This window comes from Pan paniscus, chromosome 5 (assembly GCF_029289425.2).
Source record: "Pan paniscus chromosome 5, NHGRI_mPanPan1-v2.0_pri, whole genome shotgun sequence".
Classification (NCBI taxonomy): domain Eukaryota; kingdom Metazoa; phylum Chordata; class Mammalia; order Primates; family Hominidae; genus Pan; species Pan paniscus.
The window spans coordinates 15,146,422-15,170,029 of record NC_073254.2 but is presented as its reverse complement, the minus strand read 5'-3'; the positions used below and the strand labels follow the sequence as shown (position 1 = coordinate 15,170,029).

Here is a 23,608-nt window from a genome sequence, read left to right as displayed (position 1 = left end):
GGCTGGTCTCGAACTTCTGACCTCAAGCAATCTACCCGCCTCAGCCTCCCAAAGTGCCGGGATTACGAGCGTGAGCCATCACACCTGGCCAAACATCAACATTTAATGGCCCACGGTTGAATTTCAGATTCGATTGTCAATATTATAGTAATAATTATCATTGTAACATCTTAAATTTTCATACCTTCTGAGGTGGGTAGGTTAGATGAGTAAGGTCAGTAACCTAACAAACATTTTGCCTCTTTAAATGCTTTCTGTGCAGTTGGTATTTCATCCTCTATTTCTTATTTTATTACTGTTTTTGTACTTTCACTTTTAAGTATTCTTTATAATGCCCTCTGGTGGTTTCAAAGTGCAGTAATAACATGACATTAAAGCTGAGGCACTGTTATAGCTTTCATTAAGTCTGGGTTCCTTTCCATAAGAAAATAAACTTGTCTTTTTAAAAGATGTATATAGATGTCACTTCCTTTCTTCTCTTCAGTTTTTTTCCCAAACTCTTTTAAAAATTAATGCATATGTTGAAGAGAGGTTCTCAGTCCCAGTGTTTTGCACACTACTGCTTGGTTGAGCCTTGAGCCTTCCGTGTCTCGCTGCTCCGGATGAAGCCCGGCCGCCTACCCCATCTCTCAAGACCTGTGCTCATGTTTGGTGGTTCTGACACGCTGCTCTTCCTGTGCTCCTGCTTTCCCAGTGGTTTCTTGCCCACTCTGCAGGGTGGGTACACTGTCGTCCTCTGAGAACTTGCTCCTCTCCTTCCCTGTTCCTTCAAAGGGCTGGTCCCTCTTGCCCTTCCCGTCTCAGCATCAACGTTCTCACAGTCTTGGGGGCCTTCTATGACCATCCTATTTACAGCCGATCCCCCATCATGATTGTTCTCTCAGTTCTTCTTCTTTTCTTTTTTTTTTTTTTTTTTTTTTTTTGAGATGAAGTCTCTCTCTGTCACCCAGGCTGGAGTGCAGTGGCGCGATCTTGGCTCACTGCAACCTCCGCCTCCTAGGTTCAAGCGATTCTCCTGTCTCAGCCTCCCGAGTAGCTGGGACTACAGGTGCGTGCCACCACGCCTGGCTAATTTTTGTATTTTTAGTAGAGATGGGTTTTCACCATGTTGGCCAGGACGGTCTCGATCTCTTGACCTCGTGATCCGCCCGCCGCAGCCTCCCAAAATGCTGGGATTACAGGCGTGAGCCACTGCGCCCGGCCAAATTCTACTTCTTTTATTCATGACACTTACTATTTTAATTATTTTATTTCTATACTTTTTTTAACCATTTTGTCAACTTTGACTTTCATGATCGTGTCTTCTGCCTGAAATATACACATAGTGAGAATTCTGTCTTACTTATTCCTGTATCTTCCTTAACCTAGAGTAGTTCCTGGCACAAAGTGAAAACTTAAACACTCTTAGGAGCTAAGATTCATTCTAGCTTATCTTGAAATGCCATTGGTTGGGCATATTTTCAGGTTTCATTTTCTGACTTAATGTAGACAGAAAATGACTGTTTACAATCTAGCTGATATAAAGATCCTGTACATCCTCTAGGTCATTATTATTATCATTGAATTTTGTTTAACAGTTCCAGAGATGTGGAAGATCTAGGAGACTCAGCTCATCCCAGAATATATTTCAGAATTAGCATTCAAAATATAAACTCATTATATCTGCTCCTCGTTGTATATTGGCCTCTTAGAAGAGTAGAATTTTGAAGAAAATTTTTAGTCATATCTGAGTTTTATTTTAGTTGAATTAGATATACTTTGGAGTCTCAAGATTGATTCATTCTAAAATACGAAGTACAAAACATATGCCAAACCTCTGAAACTCAATGACTAGGAGATTGCTTTTCAGACCGTGTTTCTGTTCCATTCCATTAATCTGGAAAATGTGGGGCTTGGGGCCATATTCGCTTGTGTTAAACATGTCTTCACAGCCAGTGCTCATTTTTGAGTTTTACAATATGCTGTTTTCCCTTCAGCCGTGTCAGTTTGAACAGTGCATCGTGTGTTCTCTGCAGTCACTGAAGGGGGTTCTGGAGTGCAAGCCGGGAGAGGCCAGTGTAAGTATTCCAGCTCCGCCTGGACTCCAGTTTCCCAGGGAGCCTTGGGAATCATAGTTGTAAATTTTTGACTCATCGTATTGCAAGATCTTTTCTCCCTCTTCGCTTGCTTGTTCCATTTAGTTTAACTGCGTAAATGTGCTGATTTCTGATTCCAAGCCAGGCCGATGCAAGTTAAAGTGTGAGTGCAGGTGTTGTAGGTGGAGTGGTTACAGTGATAGCACTTTATGGACAGCTACTGATGGGCCTGGCTCTTGACCATCAGCCCAGGACTGTGTTGTCTTCTCCAGCCCAAGTCACTACAGTAAGGAACACCTCCCAGTAGGCCCACTCTTCACACGCCTCCTTTTATAGGAAGGGCACCACTCCTGCAGCAGCGTTCCACGTTTTAACTGTTCATATCTAACTTCATATACAAAAACCTTTTCTTAGCAAAGTCCAAAAATTTTCATCAAAATTCTTCCTTACAGGTCTTCCAACAACCTAAAACACAGGAGGAGGTTTGCCAGCTAAGCATCAATATAATGCAGGTAATAATAGAAAGCAGTAATGCTCAAAGCCTCAAATAATACTAAGTATCAGTCAACCCCTCTCCTATTTATAATCTGCAGATGACGTTCACCAAATATGTATTCTTTTTTCATCTTGTCTGTGTACATAATAGTTTAAGGTAAGTGGGTAACAAAGTTTAATGTAAGATTAATTCCAACTTGTTTTAGCAATACCCAAATGTTTCATTTATGTTATGCTCCCCTTTTTTGTGTTCTCTTGGTACTTTCTATGTATTCTGTTAGAGCACAACATAAATTAAATGATATTTAGTTGTTCACATTATATCTAGGGTATAAAGTATTGTTATTGGGACCAGTGCTTTGCAGGCACATAAAGTTGAGAATGTGGGTGAATGAATAAGAGAAAGTCTTTTTCCGGAATATATCTTTACAAACTTAATAATTGATCAAAACCTAGGCACTTCTAATTGTCTATTACTTATGTGATAGATATGGCTGGGATATATATTTCTGTCATTAATGGAGCATATACAGTATATACACATATTCATACATGCACACAACACCACACCACTAATGAGATATATAATTCTACTTTATGTAAAGTTATCTTTAATGTCCAAATAGATTAATGTCTAGGAGTTCATTCCTCTGAGAGTTCTGAAACTTATGTTTTCACTTAGGTTTTTATATACTGTCTGGAACAGTTGAGCACCAAGCCTGATGCAGATATAGATACTACACAGTAAGTAAAAATTAAATTAATCTCATTAATGCATTTGAGAGAATTAAAAATACGGGCTCAAGTTTTATGCTTGGTCTTATATCCTAAGACTTCCAGTAAGAAAGAAAGATTGTTCATATCGAAGTAATAGTTGTTTTTTATATTCGACCTATATTCTTTCCATAGTTTATCTTTTCAACTCATCTTTGCCTTATTAGAGACAAATCAAGCAAATTGAAGACATGATTAGCTTATTAATTATCCAAAGAACAGGTTTTATAAATAATAAAGTGTTAAATGTAAATATGTAACTCCTAGTTGATGATTTTTACAATTCTGGTGTTAGGGGGAGGCACCATTACTCTTGCTAGAGACTAAGCATGTTGGTAGAATTATGTCAGGCTTAGTTATTGGAGCTCCAGTGGACACACGTTAACTCTTGATGTTTACAAATCCATATGGTAATTCTTTTATAATGCTGTTGTATAGGACAGCATTGTAAAGTGCTGGTTTTTTTTTTTAAGAAATCCGTTCTTTCTGAATTATACTTGGCATGTGTAACTTCTGTGTACTTTATGCTCTGACACAGATAATACTGAAATAAATGCCTCTTATATCTTCAGTTGACAATTCGGGAAGTTATCCATGTTTGTCTATTTACTGGTTTTGGCTTTTGCTTTTCAGTATATAAAACTATCACCTCCCTAGAGACCCAATAAGTTTTTAATTCTTCTAGGTTTTCTTTGATTTGATTTCATATTTTTAGCTCATTATTTCACCAGGAATTGGTTGTTAGTCGGATCCCTAATATTATGGATTAAATGTCATGTTGCCCATGTTAACAGATTATCCATAGTCCCTTCTTTGAGCTGTTAACTGTTAAGTCTAAAACACTTACTAAAAGTTTCTGGCCGGGCGTGGTGGCTCACGCCTGTAATTCCAGCACTTTGGGAGGCCGAGGCAGGCGGATCACGAGGTCAGGAGTTTGAGACCAGCCTGGCCAACATGGTGAAACCCTGTCTCTACTAAAAATATAAAAATTAGCCAGGCATGGTGGCGGGCGCCTGTAATCCCAGCTACTCAGGAGGCTGAGGCAGAAGAATGGGTTGAACCCGGGAGGAGGAGGTTGCAGTGAGCCAAGAACGCGCCATTGCACTCCAGCCTGGGGGACAAGAGCAAGACTTCATCTCAAAAAAAAAAAAAAGTTATGTGACTTTTCACCAAATGTTTTCCATATAATTCATTGCATGTTTAAATTTGCGTATAGTTCATTGCATTTTTGAATTTGAGTGCTTTATTTGTAACTGTTCCTACTTGCTTCTACGTTCAGTCTCTCTGTTGATGTTTCTTCCCCTGACTTGTTTGGAAGTATCCATGAAGACTTCAGCTTGACCTCAGTAAGTCAGACGATAACTAGAAAGTAAACCATTTTAAAACTGTGTAACAATTTCGCAAATCTAATGACTGTGTTCCTGCATCCTTGCTATAGCACGTGGTATAGGACACTGTGCTGTGCTTTGGAGCTCTATTATGTGAAATTTTCAGGAAAGTATAATTTATATGAATTTCACAATTAACACTTTTAGCTGGAGTTGCAGTGTCAGTCATTTCATATACTGTCTGCATCTGTGTGGTTTCCGAGTGTTAAATGGGTGCCCTTGTAGTTCCTGGTGCTTGAGAGTTGCCAGGGTGGGTTGGGGAGCAGGCAGAGGACAAGGATGCCCACCCCCTCACAGCTCCTGCCTCTTCAACCAGAGTAGTTCTGCTTTTCTCTGTTTTATTTCTATAAGTTCCATCGTAGCCTTTTATTTGAGCACAGCCTCAAATAGATACACACACACACACACACACACACTTATACACAAACAGATGTATGCATACACTGCATATATACATATGTATATATATATACACACACACTTTTTAAAATGTATACATGTATTTAAGGAGATTCACAAACATATATTATCATGTGTATAAATTCATCTGTTGAAACTCAAACTCTAGCTATCATAAATAAAATAACCCTTTCTGGCCAGGCACGGTTGTCATGCCTGTCATCCCAGCACTTTAGGAGGCCGAGGCAAGTGGATCACTTGAGATCAGGAATTCCAGACCAGCCTGGCCAACAGGGCAAAACCTCGTCTGTACCAAAAGTACAAAAATTAGTCTGGTGTGGTGTCGGGTGCCTGTAATCCCAGCTACTCGGGAGGCTGAGGCAGGAGAATCGCTTCAGCCCAAGAGGAGAAGCTTGCAGTGAGCCAAGATGGCTCCACTGTGCTCCAGCCTGGGTGACAGAGTGAGACTCCATCTCAGAAAAATAATAATAATAATAATAATAAATAACCCTCTCTGGTTTGTCATGAGTTTGAAGGGGGTGTGTGTGTGTGTGTGGTCTGTGTCTGTCTCAAGGTAAAACTGTTTGACCCAAATGTTCTACTATATATGTAAGTATGAATACCTAAATAAGGGATTTGGTATATTAGAAAAAATATAGTTTGGTCAAAGTAATTTAAAAAATTATTCTAGATTCAATTCCTTGGATGACTAGGTAGAGAATGATACCATTCACTGAGACAGAAATTCAGGGAAAACACAGGCTCACGAGAACCTGGGTTTTTTGTTGTTGTTGTTGAATGGGTGACGTACAGGTAGAGATATCCAGTGGGTGATTGAATGTCCTTGTTTAGATCCCAGGAGAGAAATGTAGATACAGATTTGTGAATCAGCAGTACATAAGCAATATATAAGGCCTGGGAGTAGATAAGAACACCAAGAATTCTGGCTGAACAAAAGAAAAATGCTGGTTCTTCTGTTCACCCAGAATTGCAGGTGGAGGCGCCCCAAGAGTGGTGGCGGGCCATCCCGAGCCACCCCGAAATGAGGTCAGCTGGCCTTCCAAAGCAAGAAGCGTGAAATGCAGGGTGATCAATGCAAAGCATTAGGGAACGACACACAGAGGGGGCGGCACTCGGTCCTCACAAGGAACAGCAGGGAGCCACGTCCTGCCTAGGTATGTCGGCAGTGAGGGGGCCTGGGTGTGGACTTCATGGGAGGGTTTAAAGCATTTGCCTCAGGGCGGGGCTGATTTCTGCTATTTAGCAACGTGGTTGATCTCTGTGTTTCCTGCTATAGCTTAAAGAGCTTCATCAGTGCCTGGGAGGTCAGGGTCCCCACTTGGGTGCAAGCCTGCAGGGGAAGGCGGTCAGCTGGCCCAGTCAGAGCCGCCAGGGCACTCTGTGCTCCTCCAACAGGGCGCGGAGAGAAAGCGAGGGAAGCTGGGGAACCCTACCCCCACTGAATGAGAGAAGGGCCAAATATATAAAAATAATGTTGAGGGTGCCGGTATTTATGGGCTGACCAGTAGCAGAGAGCCTCAGTTTGCCCTGAAAAGGGTTAATCAGAGAGACAGAAGGAAATCCAGATAGAGCAGCACTCCTGAGAGGGATGGAAAATCCCATTTAAACAAAGGAATGCTTAGCAGCCTCAAGGGCTGAGGGGCTTGTGGAGCATGGAAATGCGGCGGTCTAGGGGAGTCCTGTGGAGACAGGGCTGCAGGAGAGGGCCTCCCGAATGGAGACTGCTGGAGTCTTCCCCTTGGCTGGCACTCTGAATCCTCAGGCACTCCCTCCTGGTGTGCTGTGTCCCTGCACTTGGGGTGGTCCTGCTCTTGTGCCTCTTCCAGTGGGTGGAGCACAGGAGTCAGCCCTGGACTCCCTGTGACGCGGCAGCTCTCAGCTGACTCACATTGAGCCTATTCTCAGCTATCCCCCCAGGCACCTCACATGTGTCTCTGCAGGTTGCAGGGCCTCCTCTCTCCTGCCTTAGTCTCCAGTGTTTTTTTGTGACCAAATTCAGTTCCTCTGTATTCTCCATTGAAAGCTATCTCATTAGATTTGGTGCGATCTTCTTAGGGTCTCGTTCTGTTATCCAGAAGGGAAGCAGCTGTGGTAAGGAAGGTATCTAGATTCGGAGTCAGAAGACACTGGTTCGCATCCTGTGTGACCTCAGGCACATCACTGAGCGGGTTCTCCTGAACAGAACTGTGATGGTGACCTGCGTCACAGAGATGCTGGGGGGATCACTGAAATAATCTAAGACCATATTCATCACCTGCACGTGCTACATTTGATGGGCGGGGTTGTTTTCAAACGTGCGTCTCCATCTTAGTTGTTAATAAGCTTTTGACTAGTCATCCACGGTCCAGAGTCTGTGCTGTTCAGTTTTTCTTTCCACTTTTATTGCATCTGAATGATTACATTTGAGCAACAAATGTGCTTATAGGAGGAAGACTTTAAATCACTCAAATAGCTTTTCTGTTTTTTAAGAGCCATGCAAATTACAGTGAGAAAAACAAAGAGAATTTACAGGGCAGAGAAGATGTGGCAGGCTCAGGTCTGCTAGATAAGGAGACTTGACTCTGGAAGGAAAAAGTAACTAAGGATTGATTTTCAAAACTGAGCAACCAGCTGAGGTTTTTGAGGCGAACAGCATGTTGAAGGCAGCTGATGAAATGTGAGGTTTACTTACTCCTTGTCCTTACAGGGACTGCGTCATGGTGACTCCAGGCGCAGGGACTGGAGGGGAATGTAGCGTCCTCGTCCCTCCCTCACCTGGGCGAGTTTCCAGTGCTTATTCACTGTTTTCCTTCTGGCCGTTTATTCACGAAACGTGGAGGAGTATCATACATAATACAACCCTATTTACCTTGTCTTATACCCCATTTCCTAGCCATAGAGTAACTCAAGGCCGTTCGCTTGTTTGAAGATCCTTTAATACTCCCTAGGCCTTTTACTTACGTTTGTTGATGACTAGAAACAGGTAGTGAACAGGCTACACACTCTGCCAGAAATAAAGATGGGGACATTCAAAATAAAAGAATCTAGAAAGTTTTTGGAAACTGCTGAGCTGAATGAAATTATTGGGAGATATAAAATACTCTTGGCGACTAAATTCAAGGATGTTATCTTTTTTCACATATCCAAAAAAAATAGGAAGCTCTTTCCACATTGACTATATCGAATTACTTTCCTGTAAGTTATTCTGGTTATGCACAGAAAGAGCATGCAGAGTATGTGATGGAAAGTGTTTTTTGCCAAAGGTTTAGTCAAAGGATCTAACTCAAGGCTCTAGATTAGTCAAAGTTGTTCCAGAGAAGGCCCGCCTGCCTGCGGGAGCACGGGTTGGGTGCCTCGGTGAACCGCACCAGCAGCAAAAGGGCAATTCCTGGAATTTTATTTACCAGGTAGTCTTGAACTGTGAAAGGACACTGTGTTTATCAGCATTTGTGTCTGGTAGTTTTCGTAAGAAATTACTTTAGGTGGACAGAACCCTGGAGAATGTAGAAGTAACTGGCTTGTACCCCTTCCTCTTGGCAACACTGACCATGTCCTAAGGTGGAGTCCTCCACCCTCAGTGACCCTCACTCCCTGTTAGAGGGAGATTATTCCTTGTTTTCTTCTGCAAACACAAGCAATTCTTAATGCCCGAAGGTATTTAAAGGGGCCCATCATACAGATATATGGCAGTATAATTCTCTTCCAGGTTATAAAAATTTATAAACTACTTTATAATAGTTTCTACATTTTAACTGTAATTAGTTATTAAAAATATTCCTGTAGCCTTTTCTTGTATACAAAGTATTAAGTAAACAATATAGTAGAACACTTTCCATAAGCAACACTGATCCCAGTTCCCAGCTGATCCTAGTTAATGGGATTTTCTCAATCTGTTTTTCCATCCAAGCTGTTAAGTCTTAAAGGAAATATTTGATTCTTTAGTATATTGCATGTAATTATAAGCAAATAGTAGAGTTGCAGGATTTTACTGTGTTTCTCTTTATGTTATAATATTGGGAAAGAAGCAGCCAAGAAAAGCAAAGCATTGGATATTGACGTTAAAGAGCAGAGATTATAGTTAAACTTGACAAGTGTTAATCAGCTATTCTCTCTGGCACCATAAAGGTGATTTTCTAAACATTTGTTTTGCCTTTAGGAACAGCGCCTTTTGATAGTCCTAAGTAATTGCTGCTATCTAGAACGTCACACCTTCCTAAATATCGCAGAACATTTTGAAAAGCACAACTTCCAGGGAATAGAAAAAATCACACAGGTAAGCGAGTTCATGTAAAACGCACAAGTCGGTGGTTTTACCAGCTCAGTTTTCAAGCTGTTTCCTAGCCTGTGTTCTGCTAGCAGTGCCCATTCCCTCTGCGTGCCGCCCCCACACCCACACTGCTTCCCCGCCTTCACCCTGCTAAAGCTTTGGATGATTCCCTTCCTTCCCATGGTTCACCTTGAATGGTTAATTTAATACCCTTTTCTTTTCTCTAGAGCAGAGCTCCCTCAAGGTTACAGCCGGTTTACTCCTCACCTGAGCTGTTCAAAAGTGAGGGAAGAAAATAAGGAGGGAAAGGCAGCAAACCCAGATCTTTCAGAATTATCTCATATTTGACTCCTTTTAGGTGAACGCTTTAGATACAGCCAGCAGCAAACTCCCTGAGCCTGCAGAAAAACCTCTTCCTGCGTATTCACACCTCTCCTTCCTCTCTCCCTTTCTGTATGACCTCAAGGATGCTTTTGCTTTGCTGCTTTGTGCATGCACGCCTGCACACACAGCCGCTGGCTCAGAACAGCTGCAGGATGCTCTGCATCCTACCTGAAAGATATGTCCTCCCCACTCTCTAATCACTGCATGCAGAAAGGTTGGGCAAAAGGGAGTCCAGTAGAAATTAATGGAGTGAGTTTTCTTTTTAATGTTACACTTTGTTGTTTATATTTTTTTCAACTAAGCAGAAAAGGAAAAAATGAAGTAACCTTGTTGTTAAGGTTGATTGGTTCCTGGGCAAAGGTTTATCAGATTTCTCAGTAAAACTATGCTAGTACCACTTTTTAATGTCAGTACAGTTTTCTCAATGCAAAGAATGAGAACGATAATGATCTGGTTAATCTTATAATCAACACGCACTCAGGGTTACCTACTTTTTATAAATGGTGGTTCCAGTTCGTGAACTACATTGGGATTTTTTTTTCAAAGAATGAAAATGTCAAAGTGGGCGGCCCTGTCTTGTTTTCCTGCCTTTTTGTAAAGATTAATCATCCTGATGAGAAATGCTGTGACTTAAGCCTTTGGGGCCAAATGTCTAGTTTATTTCCAGAAATTTTTGTGTTAAGAATTGCAAGGTGCTATCTTGCAGTAAAAAAGTGGCTATTTGTAGAAGGTGGTTGCTTTGTTTTTATATAACAACAACAATGACATGAATATATTTGTTGGAGAAATGTTATTTATCATTTTAAAATATGTGAAATGATTAGGAATTGCATGTAAAAGAAGCAAGTTTGGTTTCCTCTAGGTTTTTTGCAATACTAAGTAGGAACTGTTGCTTCACTTTATATCACTAAGAAGTAGAATTAAATTAATTTTTAAAAAGATTTTTTCATATCCTTCCTTGTCTTTGTCCAGATCATTTTGAGACCAAGATAATACAAAGGATCTGGAGATTTAGCAGTATAAATGGTAGGCTCTTTCCTACTCAGAATTTGGATTTTTTTTTCATCGACCGTCTTGAATATTTTGAAATTCAGTTGTGTTTAGAATAAATGGTAAACTAGATTTAGATGATAACATTTGCACTGATTTTATTCATTTGTGAATCTGTTAATTTCATGATTCCAACCAAGTAAAGTCTATTTCTGGCATCAAAGGGAAAGGTCTGCTGACTCTGCCACTGTTTTTCATAGTTTCCCCCCCAAAAGACAAATAATTCTAGGGGCATCGATCCCAGAAGAGTCACAGGGCACAGGTCACAGTGGATGGCTTATTCATTCCCTCTCTGTTTCCGCACTTGAAGATGAGGGTCTCTCATAGGGGGACCTCATGTCACTGGGCGTGAGACCCTCTCTCAGACTCCTCTGGTGTGAGCCAGGGCAGGCCAAGTGTTTCCTCCGGGGATATTTCTTCCTGCTTTCTTACTGGTACTTACGCCAGGAAAGGCATTAAACGGGCAGTTTTTCATTCCCTTCACCTGTTCCTCACCTTGGAACATGGAGATAAATTAGTCTTAATATAGGAACAGGAGACAAATAAATGTTTTTAGGGGATTATTAAAATGTAATGATCAGTGACATTTGAAGCTAGAATGATTTTATACATACACTTTTATTTGGTGCATGAAATCAGGGATGGTATCATCAGCTCCATAATCTTCATAGGGAAAGATACCCAGAGAGGTCAAGGACTTGACCTGTAAGAGCACAGCAAGGCAGGACTCAAAATTACATTTTCTCATTCTAAATCCGGAATGCTTTCTGGTCCAGCACCACGCATCTTAAAGAATAAAACTGGTCTCATGATAATACAGTTGACTGTTAAACAACTCAGAGGTTGGGGTGCCAGCCCCCTGTGCAGTTGAAAATCTAAGTGTAACTTTTGACCACCCCAAAACCTAACTACTAGTAGCCTCCTGTTGGCTGGAAGCCCTATGAATAAAACAGCCTATCAGCATGTATTTTGTATATCTATTGCATACTGTATTCCTGTAATATAGTAAGCTGGAGAAAAGAGAATGTTAAGACAGTTATTAGGAAGACAGAATATATTAACACTATTCATAAAGTGGAAGTGAATAATTATGATGAAGGCCTTCATCCTCCTCATCTTCACGTGGACTAGGCTGAGGAAGAGCAAGAGGAGGGGTTGGTCTTGCTGTGTCGGGTGGCGGAGGCAGAAGAAAATGCGTGTGTAAGTGGGCCCCGTAGTTCAGACCCGTGGCGTTCACGGGTCACCTGTACACCAAAGAAATGAAAATAGGACCTGAAGCGGGTTGATCAGTGTACATCGTTTTGGCCTTTATGAAACCACATTGAATGATAATTCATGAGATCAGGGTATCCAAATCATCTTCTTCTACATTGTTCCTCCTTGAAAACAAGCCCCATTATAAACCTTTGGTGGACTCGGTGCTGTTTGAATCCAGAAGTATGTGCCAACAGGGAGCGTCCTGCCATGTGCATGCATTTTCATGAGTATTGCCTGTACCATTTAGCTTTTGCTCAAGTCCTGGAGATGTCTTTTTCCAGTCATGCATTTTTTTTCAACTTATAAAAGTAAGATCCAACCGTTATTCTTAAAAAGAAAAAATATTGGGAAGTCTAAAAAAAAATAAAAATTAAAATAATCTATAATGCACCAACCAAAGGTAGACACTACTATTTTAATATTTATAGTAACCATGACTTTATATATCCTATCTATATGTTATAAAAATATGAAACATGGTGAAAAGGAATTTGAGAAAAAAAGAAACATTTTTCTGAATTCATTTGACATTGTATTTTTCTACTGAATATATTCTATCATGAGTACTTTTCCATTTTTATTTAATATTTTTGTAAAATGTGTTTTATGGCTTTATAACATTTGTTAATGTGGGTATACGTAGTATTTTTAACCTCTCCCATACTAGTAACCTTAAGGTTATTTTTAATTTTTGTTGTTGTTACTGAGAAGTGAAGATAATCTTTGATCACATGTCTAATTACTTCCTCACGATAGAATCCTGAAGTAGATTCACAGCCCCAGAGGTACTTGGTAAATTTTGCCAGATAGCTTTTTGGAAGCTGATCTCATCACATTTCTGTCATCTTTTTAATTACGATGTTTAATTCGATAGGTTAAAATAGGCTTTCATTGTATTTTAATTTGCATGCCTTTTTCTATTTAGGAGGTTAGCGCTTTTTCTTCTGTTTATTGACTGTTTAAATTCTAGAAGAACTATTTTTGAAGGCTCTTAGAGAGTTAAGAAATATGTTGCAAATAAGTTGCAATTTAAGTGTACAAACCAAATTTGCCACCAACCAAATTCTTTCATGCCTTTGAGAAAGGAAAACCAGAGCTGTATGGTTAATAAACTTCAGCGTATAATTTTATTGTGGTAGGTATAATTACATAATTCCAGGGAGTGCTTTTACATATATAAAATACTTTTTTAATCTGTCCCAGTCTTTAAAAAATAAGCATCTAATTCAGAATTTGTATACTTTCAGATTTTCACCTGACAAAGCCTGTAGACATTAAACAAGGCTGGCATTAAATTTTTAATTGAAGTTTTATTTTAAGCCTGTAAATCTCTTTCAGAAACTCCGGCGTGAAAGGTGTGGAGGGGCAGCTCCTTTTTCTTATATGTCCAGGGAGGTTACTTTATGCAGAGCAGCTGATTCTAGAGTTTTGCGTTGCTTTAACTGTATGTACTGTATTTTACATATTTGATTATTGTAGCTTATTGGAATATCATTAAGTTTCAAGTTGGAAACCATTCGAATACCTAGATGTGAGTGAGTACAGTTTTGTGTCTTCACTGCTGTATTATCTCTATATATATGTGTTTCATTTTCCTTGTGTTATACGTATAAACAAAATCAGCTAAATTTTGTTTACAGGCTATTTTATATAATAAATAAGTTGTAACTTAATCTGTTTCAGAGTTTAAGATCTTACAGACAGAAATTATAAGTTGATCAGATGTGCTTCTGCTTTCAAAACACTGAGCCTAATTTTTGACCCTATTTGGCTGCCTTGAGTTTCTTGTTCAAACAGGAAGGGAAAGAATAAACATACATACTTAGAGAGATACCCCATCAGACGGACTCAGAGACCTTGTCATTTACAAAGTGCTACCTCCCCAGTACAGAAAGTACCTAAGAAAAAGTTTCACAAAGCAGGAAAGAACATAAGATTTCACATTCCAGATGCTGTTTCAGAGAGCAGAGGAAAGGCACCACGTCTCTTTGGAAAGCTGGGAAGTGCAGGAAATAAGGAGTAAAACAGCTGGTTCTCCAGTTGGGTAGGGTGTGGCATTCCTAAGCCAAAAACTTTGAACCCAGGCCAACAAAATGTAGATAATTGTGGTACCATCCCCTGTATTTCTGTTCTCTGAGCATTTGATTTGTCTGCTTCCTCTTCGTACTCAGCAGTTTCTGTAGACGACCTGATCTGCCTCCACAGCTTCACCCATCACTGACGGATGCCCGTGATTCCCAAATTCTTTACTTTTGACCTGCATGTCATTCCGATACCTTCGATCTGTTTCCTACCAGACGTCCTGCCTGGAAGTTTCCATCGAGATTTCAAAGCAACCTGGCCAAACCAGTCATCTTCCTCCTTCAAAACAGCTTCTCTTTTATGTGTTCCCTGACTTAGTAGCCACTGTGAATCACTGAGCCACAACTTGGGAATGGCTCCTTTTTTTCTGTTTTATTTATTCATTTTTAATTGACAAATAATAATTATGCATATTTATGGTGCACAATGTGATGTTCGACCTAAGCATACATTATAGAAAAGTCAGTCGAACTAATTAACATATTCATCACCTCACCAACTTACCTTTGTTGAGGACATTAAAAATCTTTTACCACTTTTGAAATACACAATACATTATTATTAACTGTGGTTACCATGCCATGCCCTTTGATCAACACCTCCCCTTTCCCGGCCTCACTCTGCCCTCAGCCCCCGGTAACTACCATTCTACTCTCTGTTTCTATGATAATGACTTTTGTAGATTCCACATATAAGTGAGATCACAGTATTTGTCTTTCCGTGCCTGGTTTATTTCATTTAGCATAAGGTCCTCCAGTACCATCCATGTTGCAGATGACAGAATTTCCTTCTTCTTTAAGGCTGTGTGGTATTCTATTGTGTATATGCACCACATTTTAAAATTCATTCATCCATTACTGGGAATTATTCTTGACATCATTCCTCATGATGGTTTTTGCCAAGTCTTTCTTCTCAACTCAACCCCTGAACCATCTTCCAAATCCTTCTCTACCTCTCTAATTTGCTGTTCCTGTCCAAGCTTAGCCCTTTTGCATCATCTGACAGCCGTGGTGGTGTAGGAACCTTCCTAGCAGTTGCTTTGCTTAATGTCTAAACGTTTCCACTCTCCAGCTTATCATCCAGGGTGTCCAGGATGGGCTTTCAAAAACCCAGAGCTGCTCTTGTTCTTCCTCCTCCTGTGTTTCAGGACTCCGTACTGCCTGAAGAGCTAAGCTCCGTAGGCTGGCGTTTGTGTAGGATTTTCATCTGGCTCTCTTGCCTCTTTCTCTCATGGCTTTTTGTCCCCCTACTCCAACACCTTATCATTCAGCCTGGGCACCTGCTCATCTTTCCTTGAACATTTCATATACTTTCTCTGTTCATTCACTCATTCAATAAATACACATTCAGTGCCAGCTTACTATGGTGCTCTGTTGTAGGAACATTTATCTGTAGCTTGTGTTGTACTCTCTAGGCCCAGTATTTTCTTTATGAGGTGACGGTTAATGACTGGTCCAGTTTCTTAAGTGGTTATAGAACCATTCAGCTTTTTTATTTCTTCCTGTTAGTTGTAGTCATCTGTATTTTTCTAGGACTGCCTTTTCCTCAGTCAATCCGGACTTCACAAAATCTTGATCATCCACCAAAGCCCACTTGAGATGCAGATGTCTCATCCTTTGTTAAGCCTGTAGGGCCTCTCCTCCTCCATTCCCGAAGTGCAAGGTGCACCGTACTGTCTTCTTTCTCCTTTGATGCTTTGTTCTCGGCACTAGAACAGCATGTCACATATTGCATTATGATTAGTTTAATGGAGATGCACTTCTTTTCTAGATGTACATTCTTTTTAAATGTTTTTATGTTAAATATTTTATCCATATAATAGAATAGATATCGCATAATGTAGGATGTAAGAGAGTGATAAAATGAACCCAGGTGCTCCCACACCACCAAGCTGAAGGAACAAAGCATCCCAGAGGCCTTATGTCCACTTGTGCCCCTGCACAGCCATGCCACCCACCTTCTCCTATAGAGAACTACTTCTGAATTGTGTGGTTTCTAAACAATATTTTGTTTGAAATTACCTTTTTTGACTTTTACATTAGCATAAATAAGATTATATGGTGTGTGTTTTTCTGTGACTTTCTTTTCCCACTCAGTATTATTTTGAGATGTATCCATGTTGTAGCATGTAGGTCATGCTCGTTTGTAACATGAATTAACGAATATGTTCCTTTTTCTTCTTTGAAAGAGTTTGCATAAGATTGGAATTATTTATTCTTTGAATATTTAGAAAAACGCTCTGGTAGTGGTATTTTCCGTATGCCCAGTATTTTCTTTGTGAGATGATTGCTAATGACTGGCCCAATTTCTTTAATGGTTATAGAACCATCCAGCTTTTTTATTTCTTCATGTTAATCGTAGTCATCTATATTTTTCTAGGACTTTGCCCATTTTGCTTAAATTTTCAAATCTGTTGGCGTAAAATTGTTTTATAACAGTTTTATTTTATTACTTCAACCTCAGCTGCGATGTGGTCCTTATTTGTACTTACTATCGCTTGTTTGTATTTTTATTACTTCAACCTCAGCTGCGATATGGTCATTTTTTGTACTTACTATCGCTTGTTTGTATTTTTATTCTTTGTTTCTTGCCAGAGTCTTTTTCAGAGAATCAACTTTTGACTTTAGTAGTGCTCTCTCGTTATATCCTTGCTTTCTCTTGCAGTAATTTGGACTCTAATCTTGTTTATTTACATAGTTCATTAATTCTAAACCTTTCTGTCTTTTAATATGAACATTTAAGGCTGTGAATTTCCCTCTAAGTGTCTTTTTAGCTGTGTTTCCCATGTTTTAACAAGTGGTATTTTAGTTATTCTTCATTTTTTTTAGTTTTGAATTTTAATATTCTATTTGAGTCTTGGCTAGAAGTATGATTTTAAATTTCCAAGCTAAGGGAGCAGAGGAGCAGTTGGAATTAGTTTTCTCTTTGTTAGAGATTTCTAACATCATTGTTCTGAGGTCAGAGAATATCATGTTTTTAGGTTTGCTGAGGCTTGCTTTGTAAGCTTATATGTGGACAGTTTTCTGAAACCCTACCTCAGTTGAAAAGATCGTGTCCTTACGTTTTGGATACCACATTCCACAGATGTCTATTACATCGGGTTTGTGGATTATGTTGTTCAGTCCTTTTGTTTGTTTGGTTTGGACTTTGATCTCTTGATTACTGAGAAAAATGTAGTAAGGTTTTTCCTTGGCTCCTTTTTAGATATTTTATTTGCCTCTTCTGTTCTGTATTTTTATTATGTGTCTTGGTATTATTATGTTTTTTGGCCTGTTTGTTCCCTTGGCTCTGGTTGATGTCTGTAATCAATTCTGGAAAGTTCTAAGCCATTATCTCTTCAAATATTTTTTCTTCTCCATTCAAACTTTTCTGTCCTTCAAGATCTCCTATTGGGTGTATGTTAGACCTTCTCACTCTATTCTTCACATCTCTTAATTTTTTTCTTTTTTTTTCTCCTCATCTTTAATTGTCTGTACTGATTGGGGTAATCTCCTCAGCTCTCTCTTTTTGTTCCTTGTTTCTTCAGTTGTGTCTAATTTTGCTGAAATTTACTGTGTATTGAAATGTTTTTTCAGTTGTGTTTCTTCTCCAGAAACTTTGTTTTTTGTTACTAAGTAAGGGGAAATTATTAACTTACTCTGGAATGGTATAATTTCAGAAATCAGGGAAGGAGATAGTGGTAGCAGTAAAGTTCTTTCCAGTGTCTCTCTGATTATTCTGTATAGATAGAAAATCAAATACAAGCTATCGTCAAGGATAAGATTATGCTATTGAGAACAGTGGAGCAAACAAGTGAAGCCTAATATATAGGATGTGAGCTGACTTAACTTGATTATTAAAAATTCCTGGCTGGGTGTGGTGGCTCCTGCCTGTAATCCCTGCACTCTGGGAGGCTGAGGTGGGTGGATCACCTAAGGTCAGGAGTTCAAGACGAGCCTGGCCAACATGGTGAAACCCCATCTCTACTAAAAATAAAAAAATTAGCTGGGCATGGTGTGCGCATGTGTGGCTTGGAAGCCCTCGCTAACAAGTCCTGGAGACACAGGCTGTCCTTCTGTTTCAGGTGACAGTATATCCTGTTTCATCTGTAGTTTTCTTTTTTGTATTAATACTTCTCCTAGGAATTAAGAGGTTTTTTTAAATTAGTTATTTACTTGGCATTTATTTCGCCCCCATTTGACAAGTTGTGGTTCAGTAATATAAAGGAATGTCAGTTTGCCACCTGTCCTGCCATCCATTTGAAAAGAGCTAAAAAAAAAATTAATTTGTCTGAGCCTAGTTATCCAGAGTCACTTGGATAGATGTTCTAATGATAGTTTGATGACCTTATTTCTATACAGATGGCCAAATTGGAATGAAAATAATTGTTTGTTGTTTATTTTCTTTCTTGGAAGCATAATTTTTAAAAAACATTATTATCAAAAAGTTTTTAAAATCACAAGTTGGAAATTTTAAATTGGAAACATTAAAATACATCAAAATAATGATGTTATCTTTTAAACCATTATGACTGTGTTGAAGACAACAGTAAAGAAGTTAGAGAAATTTGACAATCGACTTAGGCATCTCTTCTCCAGGACTGTCCATTGGGAGCACTGGCTGGCATCAGTGCCTGGTGCGTGAGATGGAAATGTTGTTGAGTATATACATGATTGCTGCTAAGATGGCAGGGCGGTGGCTTATTGGGAGTATTGTCCATTACACCAGAATTCTGCCTCCGGCATACGCCTTTTACTTCTGTAAGTTATTACCCACAGTTTTTTAATGCTTCGAAAGACCCTCCTCAGTGCTAGTATGTACGAATTCAGTGAGTAAGTCTATTTCTGAATACAGATATTCCTGAACTTATGATGGGGCTACCTCCAGATAAACCCTTCCAAAATTGAAAATATCGTAAGCGCATTTTCTACTTATGATATTTTCTTTTTTTTTTTTTTCTTCAGACAGAGTCTTGCTCTGTCACCCAGGCTGGAGTGCAGTGGTGCGATCTTGGCTCACTGCAACCTCCGCCTCCCGGGTTCAAGCAATTCCCTGCCTCAACCTCCGTAGTAGCTGGGATTATAGGCACCTGTCACCACACCCGGCTAATTTTTGTATTTTTAGTAGAGACAGGGTTTCACCATCTTGGCCAGGCTGGTCTTGAACTCCTGACCCCGTGATCCACCCGCCTCAGCCTCCCAGCGTGCTAGGATTATAGGTGTGAGCCACTGTGCCCGGCCAGATATTTTCTACTTACAGTGGGTTTAACCTGACATAGCACATCATAAGCCAGGGAGCATACTGAATGCGTATTGCTTTTACACCCTGGTAAAGTGGGAAAATCATAAGTTGAACTCTCATAAGTTGGGACTGTCTGTACACAATTAAATTGTTATCTTTTTTAAAGGAGGCACTGTGTTTTTGTTAGAGACACCTGCCCTAAAAGGCCACTGGACCCTCAGGCATGTCTACTCTGCAGCCTTTCTCACCCCCATCAGTGACCCTTTAGCACTCCCTCTCTGTTTAACCACTGCATTCCTTAAACACATCATTTTATAAATGCTTTCTTTTCTTCCTTTCCTATTAGACTGATTTCCTTAGTGTCAGGATGTTTTTAAAGTTAATCTTTCTTCCTCACTCTCAGATAGTGATTAATGGTAGATGGATCTGACCCTTGCTTTTTGAGCAGGAATCAAGCAGACCCAGTTTTCTATGTTCAGCAGCCAGCGTGAACAGGGTGTTAGTGAAAATGAGGCTGTTGAGTTAATAGAAATAGCTGCTAGCATTTATTATGTATTTGCTTTCAGTGTGCTATGCAAGTTTCCTGAATTATCTGTTTAAATCCTTACAACAAAAAGTATGAGCTGTGTACTCCTGACATTGATCCTGCCTTATCACACATTAATACTGCCATTCTACTCTCTTTTTGTAGCATTTGCCTATTAACTGTTTGCACATCTATTTATTTTCAACTCCTCTTTTCCCTTCTTTTTTTAAAAAATGAGGTGTAATTTACCTACAGTAAAAGACACAAATCTTAAGCTTATGGATTGATGGCTTTTTACATATGCACACGTTCCAGCATCCACCACCAGATGAAAATACAAAACCTTCCCTTGTGCCCTGTTTGAGTAGGCTCCCTTCTCAGCAACGTTCCAGCTGCTATCTGCAGAGAATCATTTTGCCTGTCCCAGAACTTTACATGGAGTTCCATGCAGTTTGTTGTCTTTTGTATCTGGCTTCTTTTGCTCCAAATTAATTTTTTGAGATTCATACAATTGTGTGTACCAGTGATTCATTTTCTTTTATTGCTGAGTTTGGATAACCAGATTTTGTTTAATCATTCTCATGGTGATGGACATGGGGTTGTCTCCAGTTTTAGGCCTTTATGGATAAAGTTGTGGTGAATATTCTTGTAAGTCTCTTTGTGGATGTTTGTACTCACTGATCTGGGATATAAACCTTGAAGTACAATAGCTGGTCGTGGCATAAGCTGATTAGGAACTCTGAGTAGTTTTCCAGAGTGTACACTCCATCGGTCATCAACTCGAGTGTACGCTCCGTCGGTCATGAACTCGAGTGTATGCTCCGTCGGCCATCAACTCGAGTGTGCGCTCCATCGGCCGTCAACTCGAGTGTACACTCCGTCGGCCGTCATCTCGTGTGTACGCTCCGTCGGTCGTCATCTCGTGTGTACGCTCCGTCGGTCGTCAACTCGAGTGTACGCTCCGTCGGTCGTCATCTCGTGTGTACGCTCCATCAGTCATCAACTCGAGTGTACGCTCCGTCGGTCGTCAACTCGAGTGTACGCTCTGTCGGTCATAAACTCGGTTATAAACTGCATCCTAGCCAACACTTAATATTACCAATCTTGTTTATTTCAGCCAATCTCATTGTTGCTTTATTTGGTTTTCCCTAATAATGATGTTAAGCACCTTTTCTTGTATATTCAGATACATTCAGGTAGCTTCTTTCTTGAAGTGCTGTTTAACCCCAGCTCATTTTTAAATTGGATCAGTCATCTTTCTATTGACGATTTTTAGAAAGCTCTAAATAAGTCCTTTGTCATGCATACATATTTTTTCAGTTCATGGCTTGCTGTTTTGTTTTTATAATATCTTTTGAACAGAATTGTTTAATTTTGATGAGATCCATTGTATCAAGCTTTTAAAATGTTTAATGCCTTTCATATGTTGTCAGAATCTTTACCTGCTTCAATGTCCTGAATATTTTTTCCCAGAAGTTTTGTAACGTTAACTTTTATGTTTAGGTCTACGATGTCTATCCTTATGCCAATATTGCATTGTTTTATTTATTATAGGTTTATAGTCAGTCTTGATATCAAGTAGTATGAGTCTTCCAACTTTGTTCTTTTTAAATTGTTTGGGCTATTTTAGGTCCTTTCCATTTATATATAAATTTTAGCCTGTGAATTTTTACCAAGAAAAGGCCTTTTAGGGGTTCATTGAATTTGGAGAAAATTACCAATATTGATGATCCTATTTATTTGTTTAGGCCATCTTTAATTTCTTTCAGCAGTGTTTTGTAGTTTCCATTATAGATTTTCCATGTCTTTTGTTAAGTTTATTCCTAGGTATTTTATTTTTTATGGTATTGTATTATAATTCTTTGGTGTCTATTATATAGAAATATAATTGATTTTTGTTATTGACTCTGCTGCCTCCATAAATTTACTTATTCCATTAGTATGTCAACCTGCTTAGAATTTCTAAATACGTAATGATGTCTCCTGTTAATAAAAACAGTTTTACTTCTTCTTTTTTGGTATTATTTCTTGCCAGATCTCATGGACTAGGACCTCTGGTATAATCTTGAAATAGTGGTGAAAGGGGACAACTTTGCCTTATTCCTGATCTTCTGGAGAAAGCACTCTATATTTGTACCATTTTGTAGATGCCCTTTACACAGCTGATTTTCTTTCTAGTCTTAGTTTACTGAGAATTTTTGTCATGAAAGTATATTGAATTTTCTCAAGTGCTTTTTCATCTGTTGAAAAAATACCACTTCTGCATGATATGTTTTTTAAATTTATTTATAGTTTCTATTTGCCAATAGTTTGTTTGGGTTTTTATGTCTTTGTTCATGAAGGCTATTGGCGTGTGATTTTTTTCTTATAATACCTTGCTCAGTTTGGATATTAGGGTTATACTGGCTTCATTAAACAAAATAGGAAATGCTTTCAGCCTCTATTCTATGAAAATGTTTGTGTGTGCTATAATTTCTTCCTTACATGCTTGGTAGAGTCACAAATGAAACCACCTGGACCTGAAGTTCTCATTGTCAAGCCCTTGCCTATAATGGATTCAATTAGTTTAATAAATATAGGACTACTTGTGCCAGTTTTTGAAGGTTGTGTTTTTCAGCAGATTAGCAATTTCCTCTATGTTGTCAAGACTTGATGGCATAAAACTATAATGTCCTTTTACTATCCTTTTAATGTCTTCAGGATCTATAGGAATGTTTCTTTTTTCATTTCTGTTCTTGGCAATATGTGGGTTTTTTTCTTTATTTCTTCATCAGTCTTGCCCAGGAGCTTATCGTTTTTGTTGTTATTCCTTTTTAATTTTTAAAAAATTTCAAATTTTTTAAGAGACAGGGTCTTGCTCTGTTACCTAGATTGGAGTACGGTAGTTGAATCATACCACGCTGCAGCCTCGATCTCCTGGGCTAAAGTCATTCTCTCACCATAGCCCCCAATTAGCTGGGACCACAGATGTGCACCACCATGCCTGACTAATCATTTTTATTATTATTTTCAAAGATCCTACTTTTGGCATTGGTGGTTTTCTTTAATATTTACCTTTTTAAGATATTGATTTCTGTTCTTTATCTTTTCCTTCTATTTTCTTTGGGTTTAATTTTCTCTTTCTAGATACTTGGGGCAGAAAATTAGAGCAGTGATTTAAGTTTTTCTCCTTTTAAACTTTTCTTTTAAAACATTTTCAGCTATAAATTTCTAGCCACTGGTTCTCTCTTGCAGATTTTGATATGTTATCTCTTCATTGTGTGTTATTAGTATTTCCCTTTTGGATGCCTCCTTCCTTTGAAGAAATCTTACTTCACACTTGTATTTCACATGTCCAGGGAGTCTCTAATCATCTATTTCGGTTTGTGTTTATAGATACTAGAGAAAGAGAGAGATAAAGAAGGGCGAGAGGGAACTCAGAGTTATTGCCTGTCACTGTTTTCCTCAGTAGTTCATCTTCTTCGTTCTGATGTGTTTGATTTCAGGTTAGAGCCCTTTCTCATTACATGGGTGAAATACTCCTTGAACCCTTGCATATCCAAAAATATCTTTCTCGGACTGTGTTAAGAGAATGACACGCTGGCTAAATACAGGATTCTTGGGTTCTGTTCTTTCATTCCTGTAGATTTTAATCCAGTGATTTCAGCTCCCAGTACTGCATGTGAGAAATCTGACGTCAGACCAGTTCTTT

General features: G+C 39.1%; 1 protein-coding gene across 8 annotated transcripts in view; it reads left to right on the top strand.

Moving 5' to 3' along the window:
- EXOC2 (exocyst complex component 2) overlaps positions 1–23,608 on the top strand; it is a 204,800-nt gene that overhangs the window by 134,217 nt on the left and 46,975 nt on the right. For all 8 annotated transcript variants that reach the window (XM_008972895.4, XM_003805568.5, XM_063605111.1 and 5 more), the window contains 5 exons: positions 1,977–2,057; positions 2,528–2,587; positions 3,253–3,314; positions 4,624–4,690; positions 9,288–9,404. In XM_008972895.4, the coding sequence (XP_008971143.4) occupies positions 1,977–2,057; positions 2,528–2,587; positions 3,253–3,314; positions 4,624–4,690; positions 9,288–9,404 (387 nt within the window). The remainder of the gene's footprint in view (positions 1–1,976; positions 2,058–2,527; positions 2,588–3,252; positions 3,315–4,623; positions 4,691–9,287; positions 9,405–23,608) is intronic.